Source organism: Chinchilla lanigera, unplaced genomic scaffold (genome assembly GCF_000276665.1).
Source record: "Chinchilla lanigera isolate Chin_1 unplaced genomic scaffold, ChiLan1.0 scaffold00038, whole genome shotgun sequence".
NCBI lineage: Eukaryota > Metazoa > Chordata > Mammalia > Rodentia > Chinchillidae > Chinchilla > Chinchilla lanigera.
The window spans coordinates 6971284-6995609 of NW_004955439.1; the positions used below are offsets into that span (position 1 = coordinate 6971284).

At 42.1% G+C, this 24326-nt stretch overlaps 1 protein-coding gene across 5 annotated transcripts in view; it reads right to left on the bottom strand.

Moving 5' to 3' along the window:
* Positions 1-24326, bottom strand: part of Tiam2 (T-cell lymphoma invasion and metastasis 2) — a 204444-nt gene that overhangs the window by 28582 nt on the left and 151536 nt on the right. For 4 of the 5 annotated variants that reach the window (XM_013517330.1, XM_005390545.2, XM_013517329.1 and 1 more), the window contains one exon: positions 12705-12808. In XM_013517330.1, the coding sequence (XP_013372784.1) occupies positions 12705-12808 (104 nt within the window). Of the gene's footprint in view, positions 1-4680; positions 4817-12704; positions 12809-24326 lie in introns of those variants that run through there. The other variant, XM_005390547.2, reaches the window with a different exon arrangement.

Consider the following 24326-nt stretch of genomic DNA (forward strand, 5'->3'; position numbering starts at 1 on the left):
ACGAGCCGTTTTCTGTAGATCCATAGCTTTCATTGGGTTCTCAAATGGTCTGTTCTCAATAATTTCTAAAACAAGTTTTAAAAGCATAGAAATCATAGAGGATATGGGAAATGAATACCTGCTCATCCTGACCTTCACCTACAAGTACCGCCACAAATCTTAAGAGGTTTTAACTTCAGTGAACTGTGTAAAGGACGACAGATGAGCAGTGTTAGTTCTGACAGGGTTATCCGAAGATTTATTTTTCTTTTAAGGAGCTTTCCCTATTCATCAGGACAAAAACCGATGTCAAGGACAAAACTGCTTTAGAGCAGGTGTTTGGGCAGAGGACAGTTAGGGAGAGACGGCAGAGCGGGGCAGATAGTCCAACCAATGCAGAAGCTCAGTGACTTCTAGGATGAAGAAAGCAATTCTCAGCATAATACTTGGGTCAAAAACCCTATGTCGTAACTCTGCCCACCCTGTGTCCAGAAGGCTTCCCTAAGAATGTGCAAGGATCTGCAAACAGCATTTACACTGAGGATAGGGTTTGTCCAGAGATATTTAAACTCCTTCTTTTCTTCTTCCCCTAAAACCAAAATTACACCCAAGCTCCGTGACTGCCTATCTCCAATTCAAAAAGTTAGAAGCGACATAAAGATGTTAAAGGTAGAGACCGAAAGGTGTGGAAGATGGAGGACAGAAGAGAAAGGATGGACAGAGAGAGCTTGATGTCCAACCCCACCCTGACCGGTAGGAGCTGAGAGGCACAGGCTGGCTAGGTGGATGGGGCACCCAAGCTGCAGGAGGCTGGCCACTACTCTTTGGTCTTAACCCTTCATTTGCCTTGGAAAGGACAAATGCATCCTTCTTAAATCATTGGTCCCTGCTATTCCGAAGGAAAGACTGAGTGAAAAGGAGCCTGCACCAGAAGTAAGTGTATCATTAGGGAAAGACTGCCCAGTCTCAGGCTGCTCTGTGTCGTCAGGGTCCAATCTGCATGGCCTCGGCTCCCGGGCGTCTCCGAGTCACCCTCTTGTTCTTAGTCATCGTCCCAGCAGTGAGGAGAGGGCGTGTAATTATCCCTTCAGCACTTGGGCTGGCTTGACAGTGAGTTAATTTCACAGCCAGGGTTCCACCTGACAAGGCCTGATCCCTGGCCCACCCCGCTCTGTGATTCATGCTGCACTGCTGCCTCCTGTGACTCCCTCTTGTTTTGTTCTTCCTTTGGGGACTCTGGAGATGACTCTCAGGTACAGTTTATATCCAGAAAAACAAGACAAAAGGGAAAATCTGGAAAAGAATAAGAAGGCGGGGCACAGAGGAAAGCAGACAGGACGGTGCTGGGGTGCAATCAAAACAGGAAAGCGAGGTGGCTATCAACCCAGCCCAGTGCACAAAAGAACCACGGTCACAAGGCCATGACAAGGGCCCACCCTGAACCCTCCAAGTGCACTGTGAGCCAGGTGCTGTGACCTCATCTCCACACTGAGAATCTGAGAGGGACGCAAGGGCCCCAGGCCTCGAAGAGTTAGTGCTCTGGGCTTCCAGACCCATCTCCTCAGCTCCCACAGCCTCTGCCCTTCCCAGTCCTCTGCTCCTTCACATCAGTACAGTCCCTGCTTACTGCAGAAAGTGCAATCCTTGGCCCATATTTCCATGCAAACTAATAGCCCCTAAGGTCACCGCACTACCACCCCCAACCAGCAGATGCAGTGTCTAAATTGGGACAGACAGCTGAGTACGTATGGGCCAATATCCTGGTGGTGGCAGTTTCCAGCTCTGTGCCTGGCACTCTCCCACTCCCATTCTCCTTCACTTCTGTCCAAGCACACACTGGACCAGAAGGAACCAGCCATGGTGACAGAGCTGGGGCTGGCTGCAAGAAGCAGAAAGCGGTCCCCACCAGCAAGACCTCCTCCCTCTCCCTTTCCTGGCCGACTCCGTGGGTGCTCCCCCTGCTGGACAAGCTCTGTCCTCTCCACCTACCTGCTGAGTGGCTGCCTGGCCAGCGTGCACTTCCAGTGTCTTCAGGCCACTCTGTATTTCTGGCTCCCCCTTAGCTTACGCTCAGACACTCCCTGACCTCAATATGAAGATTTAGGCATTTTATCTTTCCTTTTCTTGCATTTTAGTATCAGAATGATCTCTTTAGCCCTGGTGAACAGAGTAAGTGATCCCTGGCAAGAAGCAGAACAGACATCTTGTGGTTTCCTGGATGTGTCACCTTGCCCTGCCATATAATGATCAAGGTCAGATGCAAAGGAGCACCAAACCAGTATCTCAGAGCTAGGAAAATGAGAAAGAAAAGAAAAATTCAGCTAACTATAAAGAGATCAAATCTCCTTTGGTGTGGTAGTGCACTCCTGTAATCCCAGCACTCCGGGAGGCTGAGGCAAGAGGATCAAAAGTTTGAGCCCAGTGTGAGCAATTTAGTGAATTAACAAGACTATCTCAGAATAAAAAGAGCAGAAAAAAAAAAGAGCAATTTAGTGAATTAACAAGACTATCTCAGAATAACAAGACTATCTCAGAATAAAAAGAGCTGGAGTTATAGCTCAGTGTGAAGGCTCTGGGTTCAATCCTCAGTACTGTAGATAGATACATGATTGACCAATTAATAGGTTTTTAAAAACTTTTAAAAGACCAAATGCCCTTTCTGCTCCAATGAAAACGAAAGTCTTTTCACAAAGCTCCACAAGTTACTACCCTGTCTTATGTTAGATAGCAAGTATTATGACAGAATGCAGAATGACACATTTGAGAATGAGAGACAAAAACTCAGCCTGATGCTGCCCCTCTTCCAAAGGGGTGGTGTCTGCAAGACCTCCTCCACCACAGCGCCTGCCAGGCCTTGCTAAGAGTCTGCACTTAGCTAAGGATGGAGCCAGATTCAAAACACACTGTTTCTATTTAGTCGTAACAGCAATGCTCCGGAAAAACTCACAGTTCAAGACACTATGCATTAGAAAACTTCACTGAAAGATAGGCAGGCTTCGTCTTCATGCAGAGCACAAAAAGCCAAGAAGAGGACCTAACGCTTTGTGTCCTTGGCTTCTAATTCTTTTTCATCTCATGGAACAGTTCATTCAGGAAGATTTCACCACTGACAACCCCAGAAGATTGTGTAGGCAGTTAAAACATTTTCTAAGCACATGTATTAATTGCACTAACATTTTATTAGGGGACTTATATCTTTACACATTTTCTTATCTGACAATGAACCTTCCAGATGAAGAGGCCATTAAGTGAACTGAAAAGGAAATCACTCAAAAGCATGCAGTGTGGAGACATGTTAGGACAGGGCATCCTATACCTTAATAATCTATACAAAGTTGGATAACTTGTCCCAGATCACTTAGTGGTAAATCCTAGTGAACCAGGATACAAATTCTGACTGCAAATATCAGGTCAAGACTTCTTCCTAATATACCACTCACCACCTGCAAGAAAGGTTATCCAGAACTAAATCGTTATGAAAGACTATCTTACTAGTGGAGAACATCACACCCTACATCACTTTTCAGGTACAAAGCACCTGCTTTGAGAATACGATCTCTCTGTTCAATCAAATAGAAATAAGTTGGATAGCTTGCACTTAGAAATAGCTACATTTACTTTTAAGAAAAGGATCATGATTATATTAGCCTATTGATTTTCAACATGTAGAAAGACTACTGTTTATAAATAAATTATATTTTAATCTGACCAACAAAAACTTCAGATAACACAAAAGACCTTGAGATTACATTGGAAATGCAAAGAAAAGTATATTCTTGGGAATGCTGGAAAACTACTCCTGGAGTCTAATAACATTTTCCTTAGCTTCTTAGATATGCAAACTCTTAAAAGCAACGCATGTGAGAACCACAAAAGATCAAGTGGGTGGGTAGGAGTTAAATATTATATGCAAGTTATGTTCACACCGTGTACTAAAAATCTAACCATTAATGTACATTCTTTTCTTCTATTTTGAAAAAATAAACAGGACAAAATACATCTTACACATGCTTAAATTGCAAAGAGCACAACACACAGCTGTCATGCTGTATGTCTCCAGATTCCCTCTGCTCTCTGTTCTAGCAACACACCGCCTACAAACTGCAAAAATAATCACTGCCAGAACTACACTAGGTGATTACATAAAATTCTCCTTAAAAGCTTTAAAAGTATTTAATCAGAAATAACTAAATTAACAACTCTGCTTACCTAGTAGAAATTGGTTTCATTTTTGTGGATTTTCTTTTACAGCATTAAGCCCAATACATGCTATGCTCCAAGGAAATAGTACAAGGGTACACTTAGTTGCTATATTCAAATTCTCACTTTCTCTCTTTTCAAGCATATTTTACAGAGGAAATTTTTTATGGGCCTTTCTGATATCCTATCTGGTATCTTGTAGGTAAAAAGGAAAAAACTATTTCACAGAGATCAACTTAAAGGCATCAGAGTAAGGAAAGGAAAAGTTGACAATGCCACAGAAAAAGTAGTATATAAAAGAAAAGTTCTCTAAGCCTAAGCTATCATGAATGCAAAGATTACCATCAGAATCCCTCTGGGAAGAAAGACACATCTTCTCATCTGCATAACAGTCTTAAGACATTTTCAGAGCAAAATCAATATTCAATTCAGAAAAGAAAACCATGCCTACATTTGAAGTAAAATCTTCATCCATGAAAATCCAAGCCTGCATTTACTTACATGATGTTCATAAAAAGGGAGAAGTTCACAGGGAGCTGCTCCTCTCCCAGAAAGGGTCACATCCACAGCCGGCGGTAAGGAAGTGTGGAAGGCTCACACTCTCTCTCTCTCAATCTCTCTCTCATCCCCAGGCAGTGAAATGAAAAAATCCTGAACTGCTCTTCCCAATCACATCCACAAGGACTCCGAGCGCCACCACGCTCTTCCGCCAAAGCAGCACAGTGGCTGGGGAAGAAGCATCGCCCCGTCCTTCAGACGCCCACCCCACGCTATGAGTCTGCCTGCTCTGGAGAGGCACCAGGTTATGACAGATGTGGGGGTGACAGGGCTACCTAGCGTTACTTCTTCACAGCCGCCTCCAAGAGCAGAACACAGACCATAAGCAACAATGCTGCCGGGGACCACTTAACACACCTCAAGTTCCCAAAACAAGCCAGAAACTCTTTCAACCTTCTCACCCAAAGAAAAACTGTTTATTCCTTTCAAACTTCCAACTATTGCAATAGCATATGCTAATTGCCAACAATGCTGGGGGGGAAATATCCCACACACAGGAAAGGCTGACAGGGTCACACAAAGAGCTGTGACAGTAATAGGCACCCTTAAAGGGAGCGAAGGCAATCAATTATGAACCATTTGCAGAAATTGCGGGGCTGTCAAAAGCCCTGGTTACAGCTGTGCTTCATCAAGCCAGGCTTGGGGTGATTTTCTATGGAAATTATTCCTTATTCTCAATTGTAGAATACTTGTTAGGAAAATATGCCCAGTGGCCCAGGTTCAAATTAGGTTCAAACCAAGTCAAATCTGAAAAGAAGCTAATGACCCCTGAGAAGACCTGAGAAGCAGAGGCTACCTCCTCAGGCATCAGCAGTTCCCTGAGGAGGACAGAGCACAGAGGACCCTGGAAGGAACTCCTCCAGCCACACTGGACACAGCCCCCCTTGAAAAGCAGAAGGGGCCTGTTAATGCACATAAGCTGATGTTTCTAGAGGTTAAAAAAATATTACACAAAACATTTTTTTAATCCTTAAATTTGAGACTTTCTCTTCCTTTGAATTTACACCCATCACAGTTATTACTTTGGGTGGTCACTAAGTCTTTTTTCGCCAAGAATCAAATAACCTGTGAGCCATGCATTTCCCTTATTTTTCTTAAATGTACTGAACTCCATTATTACATGTAGATCTCTTCCTATCTGGAAAAACATGAAGAAGACTTGAGGGGAACTTGACAGGAATTGCTTTGCCTGCTCACACAGGTTGAGCACTCATCCCAAAAATCCAATGTGCAAAATGTTACAAGATCCACTGCCCCAAATTAAAACTATATATCTTGCCTCAAGTGAGGGGTCACAGTCAAAACACAAGTGCACTAAAGCCTCTATAAAATTACTCTCATGTTATGCATACAAGGTGTGTATGAAACATACAAGAATTTCATTTACACTGGAGTCTCATTCAAAATATAACTAATGTACAATGTAATATTCCAATATTTGAAATCTGAAAGAATCATCAGTTGGGATCTCATCTTATTAAAAAGTTTTTCAATGCTCATGGATAGGAAGAACCAACATTGTGAAAATGCCATACTCCCAAAATTGTTGCATAGATTCAATGCAATGAAAATACCACTGATGTACCTCACAGATCTAGAGAAAATAGTCCTAAAATTCATTTGGAAACAAAAGAGACCCAGAATATCAAAAGCAATCCTAGGAAACAAAAGCAAAGCAGGAGGTATCACAATTCCTCATTTGAAATTATACTACAAAGCTACTATGATAAAATCCGCATGGTATTGGCAAAAAAAAACAGACCTGAAGATCAATGGAACAGAATAGAAGATGCAGACATAACCACAAAGACACTCTGCTGCTACCTTATCTTTGACAAAGGGGCCAAACATGTTCACTGAAAGAAAGATAGCCTCTTTAATAAATGGTGCTGGAAAAACTGGCTTTCTACATGCCGAAGACTAAAACTAGACCCAAGCCTATCACCATGCACCAGAATAAAGTCAAAATGGCTTAAAGATCTAAATATTAAAAAAGAAACACTAAATCTATTGGAAAAGAAAGTAGGTGGAAGTCTTAAAGACACAGGGGTAGGTAGAGAGTTTATGAACAACACACAAACTACACAGGATATACTTCAAAGAATCAACAACTGGGATCTCGTCTTATTGCAAAGTTTTTGCACATTAAAAGAAATCACCAATAGGGTGAAAAGAAAACCCATGAATTGGGAAAAAATTTTAGCCAACTGTCCCTCAGACAAAGGACTCCTGTCTAGAATATATAAAGAATTTTTTAAAATCAGGCCCCCAAAATTCAAAGACCCAATACAAAAATGGACATCTGGGAGGAATACACACTTCTCCCATGAAGAAATACAAATGGCAAATAAATGCATGAAAAAATGTTCCACACTATTAGTCATTTGAGAAGTGCAAATTAAAACAACACTGAGATTCCATCTCACCCCAGAAAAAACGGTTATCATCAAGAAATCAACCCACTGACACTGGAGGGGCTGTGGGGAAAAAGGAACTCTTCTCCACTGTTGGTGGGAGTGTAGACTGGTGCAACCATTGTGGAAATCAGTCTGGAGATTCCCAGTAAACTAGGATTAGAGGTCCCATTCAACCCAGCTTTTCCCCTCCTGGGTATTTTTCCAGAAGAACTGAAAACATCACACCACAGCAATATATGTGCACCCATGTTTATAGCAACACAATTTGTAAGAGCTAAATCTTGGAAACAACCCAAATGTCCATCAACTGAGGAATAGATAAAAAAGATGTAGTATTTTTATACAATGGAGTATTACTCAGCTATAAAGAGAGATAAACTAGAGGCTTTTATAGGTAAATGGATGCAACTAGAGACCATACTCATAAGTGAAATAAATCAGATTCATATGTGTAAACATCATATTTCCTCCCTACTATAAGAACCTGAAAGAGTAAATAAAATCTGAAAGGTAAAATAGATATTGTGAAAGGGAAAAGAAACTGCTCAAATAGGAAGGAGCAAGTGGGATGAAAAAGGGAAGAAGAAAAGGAAAAAAGGAAGAGAAAAAATATGTATATGTATACAAAGGATAACTAGGATAACTGTACTACTAATATCTGTTGGTTTATTAACAGGAACTGTTAATGTGTAATTGTTTGATCAGTCTTGTATGCCTATATCTGGTTATACGTGCAACCATTTTGTAGATAACATTATGTAATATAACAACCATTGTTAATATCCTATCACCTTGTTTTGAAATTCTGTATCATTTTATTGTTCTCTATGCTGCTTTGTTTTTGTATTTTTTTTTGTTATTTTGGTTTTTTCTCTTTAAAATGAAAAATAAAATTTTATGTATATACAAGGATTGCTGGAAGAGGTGTAATGCTGATGTCTGTGGTTTATTGAAAGGAATAGTCAATGCTTAAAATTTTCTTTTTTCTTGACCAATATTGCATTCTTGAATCTGGTAATCAGAACGACTGATCTGAAAACAACAATATGCAGTGTAAGAACCATTGCTAAACTCTTACTATCTTGTATGGTGAAGTTGTGCATCACTGCCAATGTGTGGAGTTTTTTATTACTTGTTACTGTCTTTGACTGTTTGATCAATCTTACATTCTTATGTCTGGTGGACTGAGCAACTTCGTTGAAAATAACAGTATGTAATGTAGCAACCATTGTTCATTCCTATTATTTTGTTTTGGGGTCATGTATCATTTTTGTTTTTGTGTTGTTTTGATTTTGTCTTCATTGTTGTTTTGTTAGTTTTTTTTTGTCTTTAAAATTAAAAAAAAGTTTTTGCACAACAGCAACAACAAAAAAAAAACCACCAACAGAGTGAAGAGAATGCACAGAATGGGAAAAAAATTTGCCAGCTGTTCCTCAGACAAAGGACTAATATCTAGAATATATAAAGAATTCAAAATAATCAGACCCCCCTCAGATTTAAAGATCCAATCTAGAAATGATCAATTCTCAGTGAATAGGCACTTCTCAGATGAAGAAACAGAAACAGCAAGTAAATATATGAAAAAAAGTTCAATATCACTGATCATTTGAGAGATGTAAATTAAAACAACATGGAGATTCCATCTCACCCTAGAAAGAATGGCTATTATCAAGAAATCAACCAATAACAGATGCTGTTATTGGCAGGAGTGTGGGGAAAAAGAGCCCTTCTCCACTGTTGGTGTGAGTGTAGGCTGGTACAACCATTGTAGAAATCACTGTGGGGATTCCTCAAAAAACTAAAACTAGAGACTCTATTTGACCCAACTATTACCCTTCTTGGTATCTTCCTGAAAGAATCAAAAGCATCATACTGGGCTGGGGATTTAGCTCAGCGGCAAAGCGCCTGCCTGGCAAGCGCAAGGTCGTGAGTTCAGTTCCCGGTACCAGAGAAAAACAAAAAAAAAAAAAAAAAGCATCATACCACAGTGATATTTGCATACCCATGTTTATAATGGCACAGTTTGTAATAGCTAAATCTTAGAAACAATCCAAATGCCCATCAGCCAATAAATGGATAAAGAAGATGTGGGTTTTTAATACAATAGAATACTACTCAGCCATAAAGAAGGAAAAACTTGGGACATTTCTAGGGAAATAGACACACCTCGAGACCATGCTCGTAAGTGAAATAAATAGGACACATGTGTTTAAATATCACAGTTTCTCTGGTATGAGAAACCAAAAGGGTAAGTAAGGACCAAAATGTATAATAAATATTGTGAAATAGAAAATATTCAAATGGGGAGTGGGGAGGGAGAAAGTAAGGAAAGGATAAGAAAAATAAAAGAGAATAGAAGGAAAAATGAAAACAAAGCTTTGTAAATGAGGGGAAGAGGCATTGAAGGGAGGGGAGGGGAATGGGGGAAAAAAGAAGAACCAAGATACATCATGCACACGTACAAATCCCCTATGATGAACGTTATCATTATGTATATCAAAAATGTATCAATAAAATTAATTTTTTGAAAATTTAAAAATAAAAAAGAGCTGGTGATGTAGTTCCTCATTAAGGCACTAGGGTCAATCCCCAATACCAAAAATAAGGGAAGGAAGGAAAGAAGGAAGAAAGGGAGGGAGGGGAGGAAGGAAGAAGGGAGAGGAGGAGTGGCGGGAGGAAGGAAGGAGGAAGGGGAGGAGCAGGGTGAGGAGGGAGGGAGGGAGAAGGGAGAAAGGAAAAAGGAAGGAGGGAGGGAGGGAAGGAAGGAAGAAAAGAAAAAAGAAAATTATTAAGGCAACCATGTGAGGAAGCTGTGAGGCTAGGCAGATGCCCGTGTTTACCAATGAGGAAACTGAGGGTTCAGTAGATTTCCACGGGACCAAAGGCAATGGCTAAGCTGAGATTTTTCACTTTTCCAATACTGACCCTGAAGTGGATGATGGTGGTTGGTTAAAAAAAAAATCTGAGACCTTCTGGTCCCATTTCAGTTCAAGGATATGTAGTCTCTTTCAATAGGTTTTTTCTTATGAGTTCCTTGATATGTATATATGAATAAGTATATTTATGAATAAATGTACTTTATGCATTTATGTTTTCCCCTCACCATTTTTAACAATGGAAACTGAAGCACAGATCAGCCTAGTTGCAACCTGACTGCAGCTTTTACACCTAAACTTCTAAACTGTGTTCCAACGCTCACTTTGCAACCACTTTGCTTAGCTGTGACAGGCACCATCCTGAGGTAGGGGTCGAAATGGCCTTAACAAGCTAACTTTCCATAACTCTTCCACTGAAATAATGAATTTGGGGAAATTAATTTCCTTCCTAAGAACATTAACGGGTAACCTAGGCTGATTATCACAAAGAGAAAACCATTTTCCCCTAACAGCATTAAGTGTTAAGTGATTTCTCCCAAGCACCACACTGCCAGTGCCCCAGGGGGACACTCACCCCAGAGCCTTGAGTCTTGAGTGTTTCAGGAGTATTTGCTCTTTGAAAAAAAATTTAAAGACAAAGCAACCAAAATACATCTGTTTGATACTGTAGGATCCACTGTGCATTTAAAAATGGATGAATATTAGCTATGATATTCAAAAGGAAATAACCCACTAGAGAGAGACTAGAGGGGTTAAGACTAAAAATTCTGATGGACTTCAGTTTAGTGAAGGCACTTACATCGGGGCATAACCAGAGTACCGACAGCCTCTAGGAATCAGGAAAGGGAGGAGAGATGAGGACGAGAAGGGAGTGGGAGCTGAGTGCAGGAGTAGGAAGGGAAAGGGAGAGGGCAGAAGAGCGGCTGAGCGCCTGGGCCACTTCCAAGGCTACCCCAGCCCCTGCACAGTGAACACCACCACACCGAACAAGGTGCCACACAGCCACATGGCCAGGGACCCGCTCTTGGTCACATTAGTTTAAACCCAACTGGCCCCCCCTAACTGATTCCACTATAACTTTTCTTTGAATATCTGTCATTGCTTAAATTTCCTCCATTCCTACTTAGTATTTGTTATGGTTTGTGTCTGGATGTCCCCCCAAAGCCTCATGCAGTCATGTGGTGGGCGTCTAAAGTTTATGATTGATTCATGGTCCAATGCTGGGATTATGGGTGTGAGTGCTGCACCCACCCTGGGGCAGGGAGCCTACGTACAATGTAAGGGAGGGAGAGAGGCTTGCTGTCTGCTGCTCGTCCCTTTTTGCTCTTGCTGCTTTTGCTTTTTTCTGCCCTCATGAACTGTTGCTCTCCACTATGTGCCACCCTGCCTTGGAGCCAGCCGAGTATGGACTGAAACCTCCACAAACTGTGAGCTAAATAAACCTTTCCTTCCTTAATTTTGGGTGTCAGGTATTTTGCCTTGGTGATGGGAGAAAAGTAACCAAGGCAGTATTTAAGACAAAAGCAGGAAATAAGAGAACAGAGTTATAATTTCAAACTCTAGACTGGACATGAAAATATATACTGTCAGCTCATTTCTGAAAGGACAGTTGAGTACAGTTAATACAGGAAAGGGCTGGATGAGGACAAGCACTGTTCAGGGTGGGGAGAAACTGGGGCCCAGAGTCCTGGCCAAATGGAAATGTAAAGGGGCCCAGAGCTGGGGAGAAAGCTGAGGTGTTACTCAAAAGCTAAAAATGGAAGTACCTATGACCTGACAACTGCACTTCTAGGTGGATCCCCAAGAATGGAAAAGTAGGATTCAAGAGGGCGCTTGTACGCAGATGGCCTCTGCCATCACCCACAACGCCCAAGCCGGGACAACAACCCAAGATCTATCAAGAGATGAACAGGTCAACAAAATGTGCTATAGAAATATGATGGAATACTATTCAGCCTTAAAAAGGAAGGAAAAGCTGACAAAGGCTATGACATGGATGCACCCTCAGATGATATTCTGCTCCACGAAATAAGTCTGGAGTAAAAGGACAAACACTGTGCAGTTCACTTAAATATGAGGTACTTCAGATGGTCCAGTGAGAACAAGGGTAACTGAGGTTTTCCGAGGGCCTGGGGGAGAGGAGGAGGAGAGTTAGGGCTTAGCGGGCACAGCGCTTGGGTCTGCAGCAATGGAAAAGCTCCAGGGACAGAAGGGGGGGGTGATGGCAAAGCAGCACAACTGCACTCAGTGCCACTGAGGGCACACTTGCAAATGGTAACCGTGGGTGACACAAGTTTTAAAGTGGGAAAGCAGCAGAACAGTCAGTTAACATGACTTTTAACTTTTATGAGTTAAGTTTAAGGGGGGTTTAGGTTTTCCTGGTCAAAACAACTATAGAGAATGTTCCTATTGCAGGAGTGGCGTTGCCCACTTTGCTCTTCCATGATGTTTGGAAAGTCACCAAGGAGTTCTGCCTAAGTTAATGGTTCTTCTTGCTACTCACCTCAAAAACAAATAAAAAGGAAATTATATTCTCGGAGTGGAAAAAACGCTTGCATCAACTGCTGGAACTCAGGACAGGAAAACGCCCCCTGCTATTTCCCCACTTCAGGCGAAGGCGGGATTAGCCCTCGCCTGCCTGGTTCTCGGTTTGCGATCTGAACCAGCACCTTACCCTGAAGGTCTGCTCCATCTTCTCTCGATGGGGGGCTTGATCCAGAGTGCCATCTGTCTGACTCCTTTTCATACCAGTTGTGATGTCAGGGACATTGCTGAAATCTGCGGGAAAGATGACAGACACATGTGAACTTGGCCGCCTGCAGAGTGGCAGTGACTGGTTTTCAGGGGAGCACAGAAGAACACACTGACAACCTCCAGGGCAGCACAAGGGGTCCGTGAGCACTCAGAAGTGACATAAGCGTTCCTCCAGCCCTCTGAAACAGACCGGGGCTCTAGGTAACTGAAAAAGCAGTGCCTTCAGCCCATTTTGGTCAAAGGAGACCCATCAAAACACTGACTTCAGAGCTGAACATGGTGGCACACCATGTATTCCCCAGCACTCGGGAGGATGAGACAGGAGGGTCGCTTCAAGTTCAAGGCCAGCCTGGTCTACAAAGTGAGTTCAAGGCCAGCCTGAACTGCATAGCAAAACCCTGCCTCAAAAAAAAATCCTGACTTCAGTGCGTTGTCCACTCTTCCCATTGCTGTGCAAAGCATACCTCGCTAAGCTCTCATCTTAAATAATTCATCTGAACAAAGAATTAAACACACACTTGTTGGCATGGCCCTATTTTTTGGCTAAGTGAGGGCAAAGTTACCAGAATATCTTGGCAAATTAATGATGCAATACAAGAGACACTTAAAAGTCCACTATTTGTTCACTTGAAAGTATAATTCATTTTCTGACATCTACCACAATCTCATCTTAAATTGAAATCCTAAGAACAAACTCTTGTTAACATATAGAGAAGAGGCAAACACTTGTGCCAAATAGAGCGCATGGTTTCCCAGCCTCCAGCTTACATCCCAGACTCAATCGTTCCTTCCACAATTCCATTAACAAATTCGAGAGAGATGGAAAGCACAGAATCTATCAAAACGTAACACAGGTTTTTTTCCTAATCCTGATATGTAACAGACTAATCTCAGGCAGCTGTAAAAGCAGCCAGCCTCTGAGATGCCTGAGCCCAAAGGTACGGACAAAACTGCTGACAAAGGAACTGCCCAGCGCGATGGTAGGCAAGAACAGTCCCCAGCAGACCTTTAGAATCTCCGGGGGCCCTGGGAGGCTGACAGTTGAAGGGCAGGAACGTGAGGACTTGATCCATACTGACATTACCATTCACAGCACATGCACTTGTAAGAGAAGATGAGGCTTCCAGAGAACGTATTACTGGTCTGTAAAATTCTACAGCTCCAGTTTCTTCTCTTCGCCTTTCCCAGTACCTGGTTCCACCCAGAAAAGGACCATATAATGAGTAACACTGAGTTACCCTAGATAAGGCAGTGCCTACCGCAAAGGCAGGAGCCGTCCCTGCGGGAACTTTGAGAAGCAATGGCATTTAGAAGTACCAGGGTTATCTCTCCCAGACCCTTAGTCCGTACCTCAGAGGCTGTCCACTGCCCAGAAGGAAGACTGCAGAAATAAGATGAGCCCCTCGGCCAAACCTGTCTACCACCACTCCTACACGCCAGCCTCCCTCCTCCAATATGTACACCTTTGTGTAAGGGACACCAACTACATAACGCACAAAGAAAAACAGGCCTCATTCCTATGGGTCCAACATATGCATCGCTTCATCCATGCATCAGCACACCCTGTCCGCACTCGCCACTTCCCAGGCACTGTGCTAGGACAGGAATACAAGCTTGGGTCAGACACTCTCAAGGTCTGCTTCTCATCTGGAGGGAGGGGACCAGTGAGGGAGATGGAGGCAGAGACATGAGTAGGACAGAGCCAGAAGAAAGTCAGGCCTAAAGGAAAAAATGTCTAAGCAAAGTCTTCAATCTGAAGGGCGACTGTCTTGAAGATGAAGAAGGTAAGGCAGAGCAAGCAGTGGGAGAAGGGAACCGGGAGTGGGAAGCAGCTGAGGAGAGGCAAAGGGTATGAAGATCTGAGCACAGCCTGGGGTGGGGGCTTGCTGAGTGCGGCAGCAGCACAGAGCACGGCAGGGACAGAAGAGGCAAGGCACCCCAGGCTGCGCAGGGAGGGCGAGGCCTGGGCAGGAAGCAGGTCAGAAGTCACAGCACCCTGCAGGTCTCAGGAATAAGGACCCATAAGAAAGGAAGACAGGAAGAAAGAAGAAGGGGAGGATAAGGAAAAGGAGAAGGGAGAGGAAGGAGGGGGAGGAGACAGAGGAAGAGGAAGCAGAAGAGGAGGAGGGAAGGGAAAAGGAGGAAGAGGAGGAAGAAGAAGAGGAAGAAGAAGGCAGAGAAGAAGGAGGCAGAGGAGGAGGCAGAGAAGATAGAGGAGGAGGAGGAGAAGAAGAAAAAGAAAAGCAAAAGAACAAGCAACGGCACAGAGTTTGAGAAGGCAGACCCCATCGTCTCCTCGCTGTCATCTAGTAAGTATAAGATACAGCGAGGGGTATCAAGGGAGAGACCTGGTTTTGATTCTTAGGTAACTTAGTACATGAGGTCAGAGAACGGGGTAGGAGTGGCAACAGCAAGCTTAGCTTTAGCAATGTTGAGTCTGAGAAACAACTGGCCCATCCCATGGTAAGGGTCAGTGGTAAGCCCTGAGGAGTCTTCATAAAGACACAGATTCGAAAGTCATCACACTGTACCTGACAGTGAAGCTTAAGATATGAATGGTACCTACCAGAGAGAACCTGCACAGTGACACAGAAGAGGGCCGAGGAGGAAACCCCAGAAACACCAGTGCAAAGAGGTGCAAGTGAGGAGCCCTAACAGAGGCTTCCTTTTTTTTTAAGAGCAAAAAGATGTCTAAGGAAACCAAGAAAGAGCAGTATCACAGAAGCCACACAATGTGAAAGAACATTACCTAGGCAACAGAATCAAATTTGCATTATTACTGCCTTTACCTTGTAAATAAAAGGCTTTGATATTTCCAAAGAGTTACATCAAGCTCAGGAAATATGACACACAGTACGCATATGCATTCATTCACGACGAAGACTTCAGCAGCACCTGCAACGCAGCCAGCAGGTACTACGTACTGCAGATACCGAGAGGAACAAGACTGCGAGCCCTCTGAAGAACACACTGAGCAAGGGCATACAGAGCTCTGGAGTCTGAGGTGCCAGATGGATGCTAGTGAAAATAGCATGGGAGATGTCAAAAGTGGATACCAAGTGAATTCTGAGTCATTCATTCAATGTATTGCCAAACTTTGGAATTTAAATGTGGAAAACTCCCTAAATCACTGTCTCTTACAGAGGGACACTCATTACTTTCAGGTGAATAAGGAAAAAAAGCATGGCATGAGCCTGTAACAGAACACTGGAGACCTTTTCTGTTAGAATGATGTGGCCCCAGAATAAAGGGCTCAGCAATGCGTTAGTGAGGCTCCCCCACCACTTTCAGCACCCCTTAACACCACGGAGCCTTTGGGTGTTGCCAGGCACCTTTCTGAGACATCCCAAGGACAGCCTCAGGGACCGATTCCCACAGAGCCTGGTCACCAAGATCCACGATGAGAAAGCAGCTCCAAACATTACCTGCGATCTGCCAAGATAAGATGTCTCAGAGCTGGTCTACCACCCAAATTCACAGAGGCAAAATGTACCTGCGCATACACAGAGTCCCCATGGTGACCAGCAGTGTGCCACTGCTGCCCTACAGACTGCCAACACAGGGAGGGCCGAGCCTGATGTGCTCACAGCTGCTGATCTGGGTTCAAGAGCGTCAACCTGACCAGGGCCTGCATTCCTGCAAAAGGCATGTGCACCGGGAGTTCTTGCTAGCGAAGGAATAAGGAAAATGTACATTCCGAAAGAATGAAAGCCTGCTTATGAAAAGAGTGTAGGCCGGCAAAATCCAAATGCTTATTTACAAAGCTGGTTTAAACAGGCATCCAGTCCTGGGCGCTGGATGCCTACACACCTCCTCATTTACATTCTGCCCACACTCTGAGCGAGGGCTGCTACAGTGAGCAAATGTATCTTTCCCCTCTCTATAAGAAACTGGCTTCCACCTGGCACACCTCTTCATCAGGACATGCACACTACAACATGTTTAAGGGGCTCTTTTCCCCTATGTGGTAACACTAAGTATTTGCTTCCTGCCCACCTTGCACGCCATGCTATAGAGTATCAACCCCCAGGTACTTACCAAAGAGTGGCTGAAATGACTGCAGTCATGAAAATCAACCAATTTATAAACTCAAGTTAGAGAGCTATTTGTACCTGTATCCCCTTTTGTCTCTGCCATCTTATTCTTTGTGGAAATTAAGTTTGCATGAAGCCTACAAATTGGAAAAAATCTAACATTTCATGCAGCCAAGAAGAGCTTCTCCCTGGTGGTTAATGAGCAGAGGCGCAATACCCCAAGTTTTAGACTTGGTTTCTCCATTAGATCCTGCTTATTTTAATTTGCCACCGCCTACATTCAGACGGGTGCCAGGAACTGAGCTCCACCAACTACCAGGTACTGTGTCAGGTGCTATAGTGAGACCAGGCTCAGCCATCTTTCTCCTTTAATCAATGAAGATTTTTAGAGATGGACAACACACCAGGCAGGCTGTCACGGAAAATGCCTATCTCTCCCTCTGCTGCATGCCGTATAGTTCCTGGCAGACACTGCAGAAAACACAAGGCTTGAGGTAGGAGACACCTAGCAATTCAGTTTTTTCCTGAACTATGCATCAGTACGTCCCCCATTGATGCCACTGTCAGCCAAGTGGCTGGCAACCCCAAGTTCTTTACAATTAAAGGGCAAAACCTGTGTCACAGTGACATCCTGGGTACCAACTTAAAAATAGCAACATCAGGAAATGCTAAAGTTAAGGTCACCTCACCCACGCAGCTTGTAATCTGAATTTAAAGTTTAGAGTTGCATCACTCCCAAATCAAACTGAGCAGTTAATATGCATGAGTTCAGGCTTTGCCATTTATTATTCCTGTCACATAGAAGCAACAGTGTATCCAGGTGCTGAGACTGACAGGCACAAGGGGAAGGAATTCTTCGGAAATGGTACCATCAGGAAGCCCAAGAGAGGGCTGGGTGTGTTAGCATCCCACCTGCAGCCTACTTCTAAGGAAGCCTGATAGTCACTTTCGCAGGTCACTACTACGTTTGGCTCATCTAGCTGATGCCATCCCATAATCCCAGTCTGTGTTCTTCCTCCTTACTCAGCCAGGTAGCCCGAGAACAGGCATTAAACTTCCTCTCAGCCTTGGACACCACCCATGTGGCTGCAGGCAGACCCTAGAGACCCCAAGCAGCTTTTGGCTGTAAGAAGAACGGGAAGGATAGCTCTGTCTTGCAGCAGCCAGGACCATGCTCCTTGACTGCGAGACTGGTTCAAGAAAAAAGTAATTGGACCAAAACTCTGAGAAAGCCTCCTGAGGCCTTAGGAACCAAAATTGTTAAAGAAATTGAAAGAAAATTCTGAGAATGGTATCATCTCCTGTGCCTAAACCCAAGAAATGCAAAATGATATAAAACATTTTCATTCTCTCCCCATGGATACAGTACAAACTTTTCAAAAAATGAATGACTGTAATGATTTGAATATGCCCCCACCCCAGCACTTATGTATTAGAAAGTTAACCAACGCCAAATAGGACAGGGCTGGGAACTGGGACCCGACGAGGCATTTAAGTCATGGGATTAACAACACTATACAAAAGGCTCCCAGAAGTGAGTTCTTCCCCTTCCACTTTCCACCACTGTGCACCGTTCTGAAATCAAAACTCCAGACCGACAGTGCCCTTGACATTGGACTTCCAGCCTCCAGAGCTGTGAGCTAGCAAATTTTTGTTTAGAAATTACCCAGCCTTTGGTATTCTACTACAGCAGCACAAACAAAGCAGTCATAGCACAGAAAGGCTCTGGTTTAATTTGTTGACTAAGGATTCATCAGAAGTAGACTAAAAGGAGGGTTTGTGAGAATGGAAACTTTTTTTTTTTTTAAATGCTAGGGATCAAACCCAGCCCCTCACCTATACCAAGCATAGGCTCTACCACTAAGCCACACCCTCAGCTACTAGAAACTGTCTGTAATCTATGTTTTTCACACTTTAAAGCATTTATTACACTACACTGATTGTCAATACTAATAGACCTGAAATCTCTTTTTTGATAATATCTATTTTTACTATTTTGAAATAAAAATCACATTTCATATAATCTACCAATGTAATTTCACATAAAGCAGTCTACCCTCCTAATAAGACAAGGAGAAAAATAAGGGGGAAGTAATTTTTAAAAGAAGACGAGTTTTACTGTGTAAATAGAAGACAAAAGCACTCCAGCAGCCGTGAAGCAGCTGCCCACTGCCGGCCCTGCAGAGAATCACTAGAACCAAGCCACAGCTCCACGGTGGTCAAGGCATCCTCGTGGCGTTGCCATAATGACATAATTTTTCAAAATGCAAAATCTCTTGGCAAAGGTTTGAACAAAATAAAAGACATAATTCCCTTGATTTACTGGGTTGTCACAGCCCTAGAAAACCCAATGTACCTTTTAGCTGTGGAAAAAATGATTTGTGTTTATTTATAAAATAAGAGTGAGCTCCTGCTCAGATCATTACCCTATTTTTTTTCAACTCCACAAAGGTCCAGTAGAGCAATCTGCAGTGTGCGGGACTAATCTGAGCACTACAAAATATTCAGCAGCCATAGCTCTGACCATCAAATGCCACTGTCCCTAAACCATTAAACATAAGCAAAAACAGACCCACAGACTTCCAAAATGTCTCCTGGAGGGCAGTGCCATCTCCCCTTGAAACCGCCTATGCCTCTCCCTTTGTCCAGGACCTTAACTTTTTTTCGGAATCAGAGGATGCAAAATGTACCAAAAGCACCCAGAGGAGGGCTCCAGTGAATGTTGGGCCCCTTACTCCCTAAAGAGCATAAAACATGATCACTAGAGCAATAAAAAATATAGCATTCAGGTAAACAATGGAGCATTCTTTAACTGGGACTTTCAGGTTTAAAACATTTTTAATTGGTCAACTTATCCTTCTGATGTGAAAACTATAGGATAATCTTCTGCTATGGCTTGTATCTAGATGTCCCCCCCAAAGCCTGATACTTTTCAGGCGTGGCTGGATCTAGACTGTATGATGCTGGGATCAAGGGTCTGTGATGGCTACATTAGTCCACTGGCTGGTTTAGCATAGTTCTGGGTAGGATTAAGGGTGCCCCAACCTGGGTATGAGTGCTACCTGCCTTAGAGCTAACATACAAAGGACAGAAAGAAGGCTAGTGGCGTCGCTTGTCACTTGCTGCCTTCAGCCTGCCTGGCTTTGCCATGGACCGTTTCTCCTGCGATGCCCCTCTGCGATGCCACCCTGCCTTGGAGCCAGCCAACTATGAACTGAAACTTCTACGGACTGAAGGCCAACTAAACCTTTCCTCCTTTAACTTTGGGTGTTGGTATTTTTGTCTCAACAAGAAAAGACATCTTCCTAGAGTGAAAAACATCTAAAAAATAGTATCAAAGAAGTTACAGAAGAATACTAAATGATTTTTGATCAAGTTTTCAACTATGTAATCCACTGTGACATTAGAGTTTGACATTTAGTATGTATATTCTACTATCTACTCCTATTCAGATAATATAGTTTGTGAATTATGCTCTTAATTATTGTTTTTCTATTTCCTTATTCAATTTCTCAGAATTTCCACTGTGCAATTCTGTAAGTGAACAGCACATAAAGAATCACAAATTTTAGATCAGAAAATAAACTCAGAATTTATCCTATTCAAATCCTTTACCTTATGTATCTTTTGGGTATTTTTTTTAACTATAAATGCAATTTTAAGAAAACATAAATATTTTGGTAAATCAAAGCTGCCAGTTAAAGGATAATAGCATTTTGAAACACAAAATAAAGATTTTTGTTCAGTTCTCCAAGATTTAGGCAGTATTATAAAACTCTGCATTCATGTTCATGAAACTCAGTTATGGTACAAAAAGCACACTGAACATTGTGTTCTTTTGCAAAGAAAAGCTTAATATCTCTCAACTTTTAAATTTTAATGTGCAAACTTAGCATAGAAATGCTTACTTTTTAACTAATTTAGATTTCCCTAAATTCTGTTCAAGCTTCTTCTTTTAAATGCAGTGGCTTGTGACACTTTTGTCAGTGACATTTACTGTGCTCTGTCATCCAGGCAAATATTACTCATCAGTCAATGAAACAGAATGAAAAGAAAACCATTTAAATGAAATAATAGATGTATTCTTCTGTAAGAGAGAAAAAAAAAATGAGTTGAACAGGTTCAAAGGTTAGGCAAGTCCTAAACTGTACTATTAACTACAAGATCACTATTCAATATTACTTCTAAAATAGATAAAAATCAATCTACTTGTCTCACTATGACTTAGGACTCTTCATTTTTTTATTGTTGTTCTTATGTCCAGGGAATTCAGCAGCAGTTTGAATGTTACTGGAAAGCCTGCAGAGAAATAAATTCTATCACAGCATAAATATCGTGCCCCCAAAATATAAATTTCATAAACCTTCCAAGTTCACTTAACCTGAGGCCAAAATCCAATCAGTGATGTTCTTGATATGGCAAACTACAAAGATAAAGAGAGAAAAGCAAATGCCAGCCATAAATGCTCCTTAACAGAAGGTTAAATTTTGTGATAAGGGGCCAGGCATTTAGCTCAGTAGCACAAGTGCCTGCCTGGCAAGCACAAGGCCCTGAGTTCAATTCCTGGTACCAAAAAAAAAAAATTTGTGATAAGGAGCTTAAGTGGGTGTCTAGCACCCGTATTTATTTTTTAATGTTATTTGTATTATTTATTTTAATTATATGAATTTTACTATACTATGAAATATTTATGTAATAAGAAAATATCAATAAAATGAAGTATTAAATTATTAATATTTATTTATCCAACTTCTTTGGCTTATATGAGCCAAGTCATCATTGGTAGCTAAATCACCTGATCAATCACTTTCATCCTCCTCCCAAAGCTGTAAGAGCAGTTTTTCACGTGACACTGTAAGAAATTAGGCTAACTCTACAAGGAAAACCGAAACAAAACATTTAACAAAACAAATTATAACTGCACAAAAAAATAACATGGAGTGTAAGGGGGGTAAAACTGACCTGGTGATAATCTGACACATGTGGCAAGTTGAGGAACGCAAAAATCTCTTCCTGAATTCCCTCCATGCAGCTACTCAGACACACATCCAGCATGCGTGACGCATAAGTAACTATTTTTACTACAAAATTATGATCTGGGTATATTTAACCCAACCTTTCTCTCTTGAGAGCAGGCTGCCATGGCCTGTTCAGCTGTCCTGATGTAAATATCCTCAGAGTCTCCAGAATACTTAAAAGCATCAGGAATATGTAGATGTTTTCAAAGTAGGAGTGTGCTACTGGCCACCAGCATGGACTGCAACACACAGACCTTCTTGGAGAAATGGCAGAAGAGAATTCAATGATACATCTTTGTTCTACATGTAGCTTGACCCAGGCAGTGTGCTCTGTCTGTCCCAAGAAAGAAGGAAAAGGGCCTCCCATTGTACCTTATCACAGTGCCAATGAAAAATACAAAGTTAATGACAAAAGAAATCATCAACCAAGATTCTGGTGCCACCTGGCACTAATACCCACCCGGGCTGGTGGATCACCCCACTGCCACACTTATTAGCTTCAGGGGCAGGAAATAGACAATGCTGTATTTCAGATGATTAAAGAATTTTAATAAAGTAGAAGTTCAATTCAAAATTTATGAACTACTTACTCAGAGTTCTATTTCAATACTCTGTGGGGGAAAAAAAAACCTGGAAAAAAGTTCATACAAAATGGTAGGAAAAAAACATGAGCAACACCTGATTTCGGTAAGTCCTCTTGTTCTACTGCATTAAAATCAGGGAAAACAGAATATTATTCAGCCATAAAGAAGGATGAAGAACTGACTTATGCTTCAATGTGGGTTAACCTAAAAAACACTGAGTTAAGTGAAGGAGACCAAATGGGACAAGCTGTGTGTTGTACAACTCCACTGCAGTGTTAAATGTCCGGAATAGGTCAATCCGTTGGAACAAAATATCTCAGTGGTTGCCAGGAGCTTGGGGGTGTGGAGACTGATTTATTATGGGTTCAGGGTTTCTTTCTGAAGTGATGAAAATATTATGGAATTAGATTATGATCATAGTTGCACAATTTCATGACACATCACAAACCACTGAATTGCACACTGCAAAAGGTGAACTATATAGAATATGAATTACACTCAATATTTTAATAAAAATGCTGATGTATATTTTGCAAGAGAGAAATTAGAATTATAGTAAAACTCCACCGTAAGTGCAAAAGAATGAAATACTTGGTCACATTTTTACAAGTTCTATGAAAACCAGTATGAACCATCAAAAAGGCACAAGAATAAAAATAGTGAAACTATTCCTGTAAACACTGACCTTTTCCCAAGCTGAGAAAACCCTAGATGACCACAAGACAGGCAGTTCCTCACTGCCACCCAAGTTCCCAGACAAAGACCAAGATAAGATGACAAGGATGATGGCAGTCTAGTAACATCTAAATCTGCTTTGCTGCAGGGCAAATTATTACTGTGCTTTACTCCATGTATATGAAGAGAAAGATTTTCAAAATGAAAAACATATGGTTAAAAATCCAGGCATTTTCCCCAGTGTAATGGAAAATGAGACAAAATAGTTCTACCCTTATCTGCAATTGACAATGACCTTGCCCAAGTCACCAGTGACTTCATGTGTCTCTGCCTTGATTTACCCAGCTGTGAAAGGAAAATGATAATAACACATCTTAGCTCCATCAGGGTGATGTAGGGGATAATTAGTGTTCCAAGAGCTCTTTGTGATCTTTGTAGCAAGACAGCCTGCTATTACTACAAAGCCTTAACAAACACCTTCTCCACGGCAGTCAAGACCTGACTCTATTTAAAGAGGTAATGAGATTCACTGCAAAATCCAAATGGAATACTTGATCCATTACTTTTCTTTCTTCACTTCATAAACTTTTATAAGAAACGCATATTCCTATTGTTACATTCTTACTTTAATCGTTTTAAATAAATTAATCTTAGAGAAAGGAAAAAAGCTTAAACTGCTTTGCCCAATCCCTTGTTTTCAGAGTGAAGGACATGGGAGTTAAGAGTAACCTGCCTGGGGCTGAGGATTTAGCTCAGCGGCAAAAGCGCCTGCCTGGCAAGCGCAAGGTCGTGAGTTCGGTTCCCGGTACCAGAGAAAAACCAAAAAAAAAAAAAAAAAGAGTAACCTGCCCAAGGTCACATATAATAAGGCTGAGAACTAGAATGCCAATACCCTTACTGTCAACCTGCAGCCCTTTATAAATGCTGCTACTCCCGTGTTACACTGAAAACATACTGCATCTTCAGCACTGACCTACACTGCTGATGCACAAATTATTGTTCCTTCTAGTTACGGTTTTGGTCTATGTATGTCACAGTTACCCAATTAACCCATTAAAACTGCAAAGTAAGGCAGGTGAGGACACCAGCTGGGCTCTTGAGTGTGGCGGGACATGCAGTAAAACTCTCTGATGCCTCTCTGGGGCAGCTAGCTCTCTGCCAGGCACAGATGTGGACCAGCCCAGAGCCTCCCACATAGATGTGCAAGCAAAGCCTTGCTCTGAGGATGTCT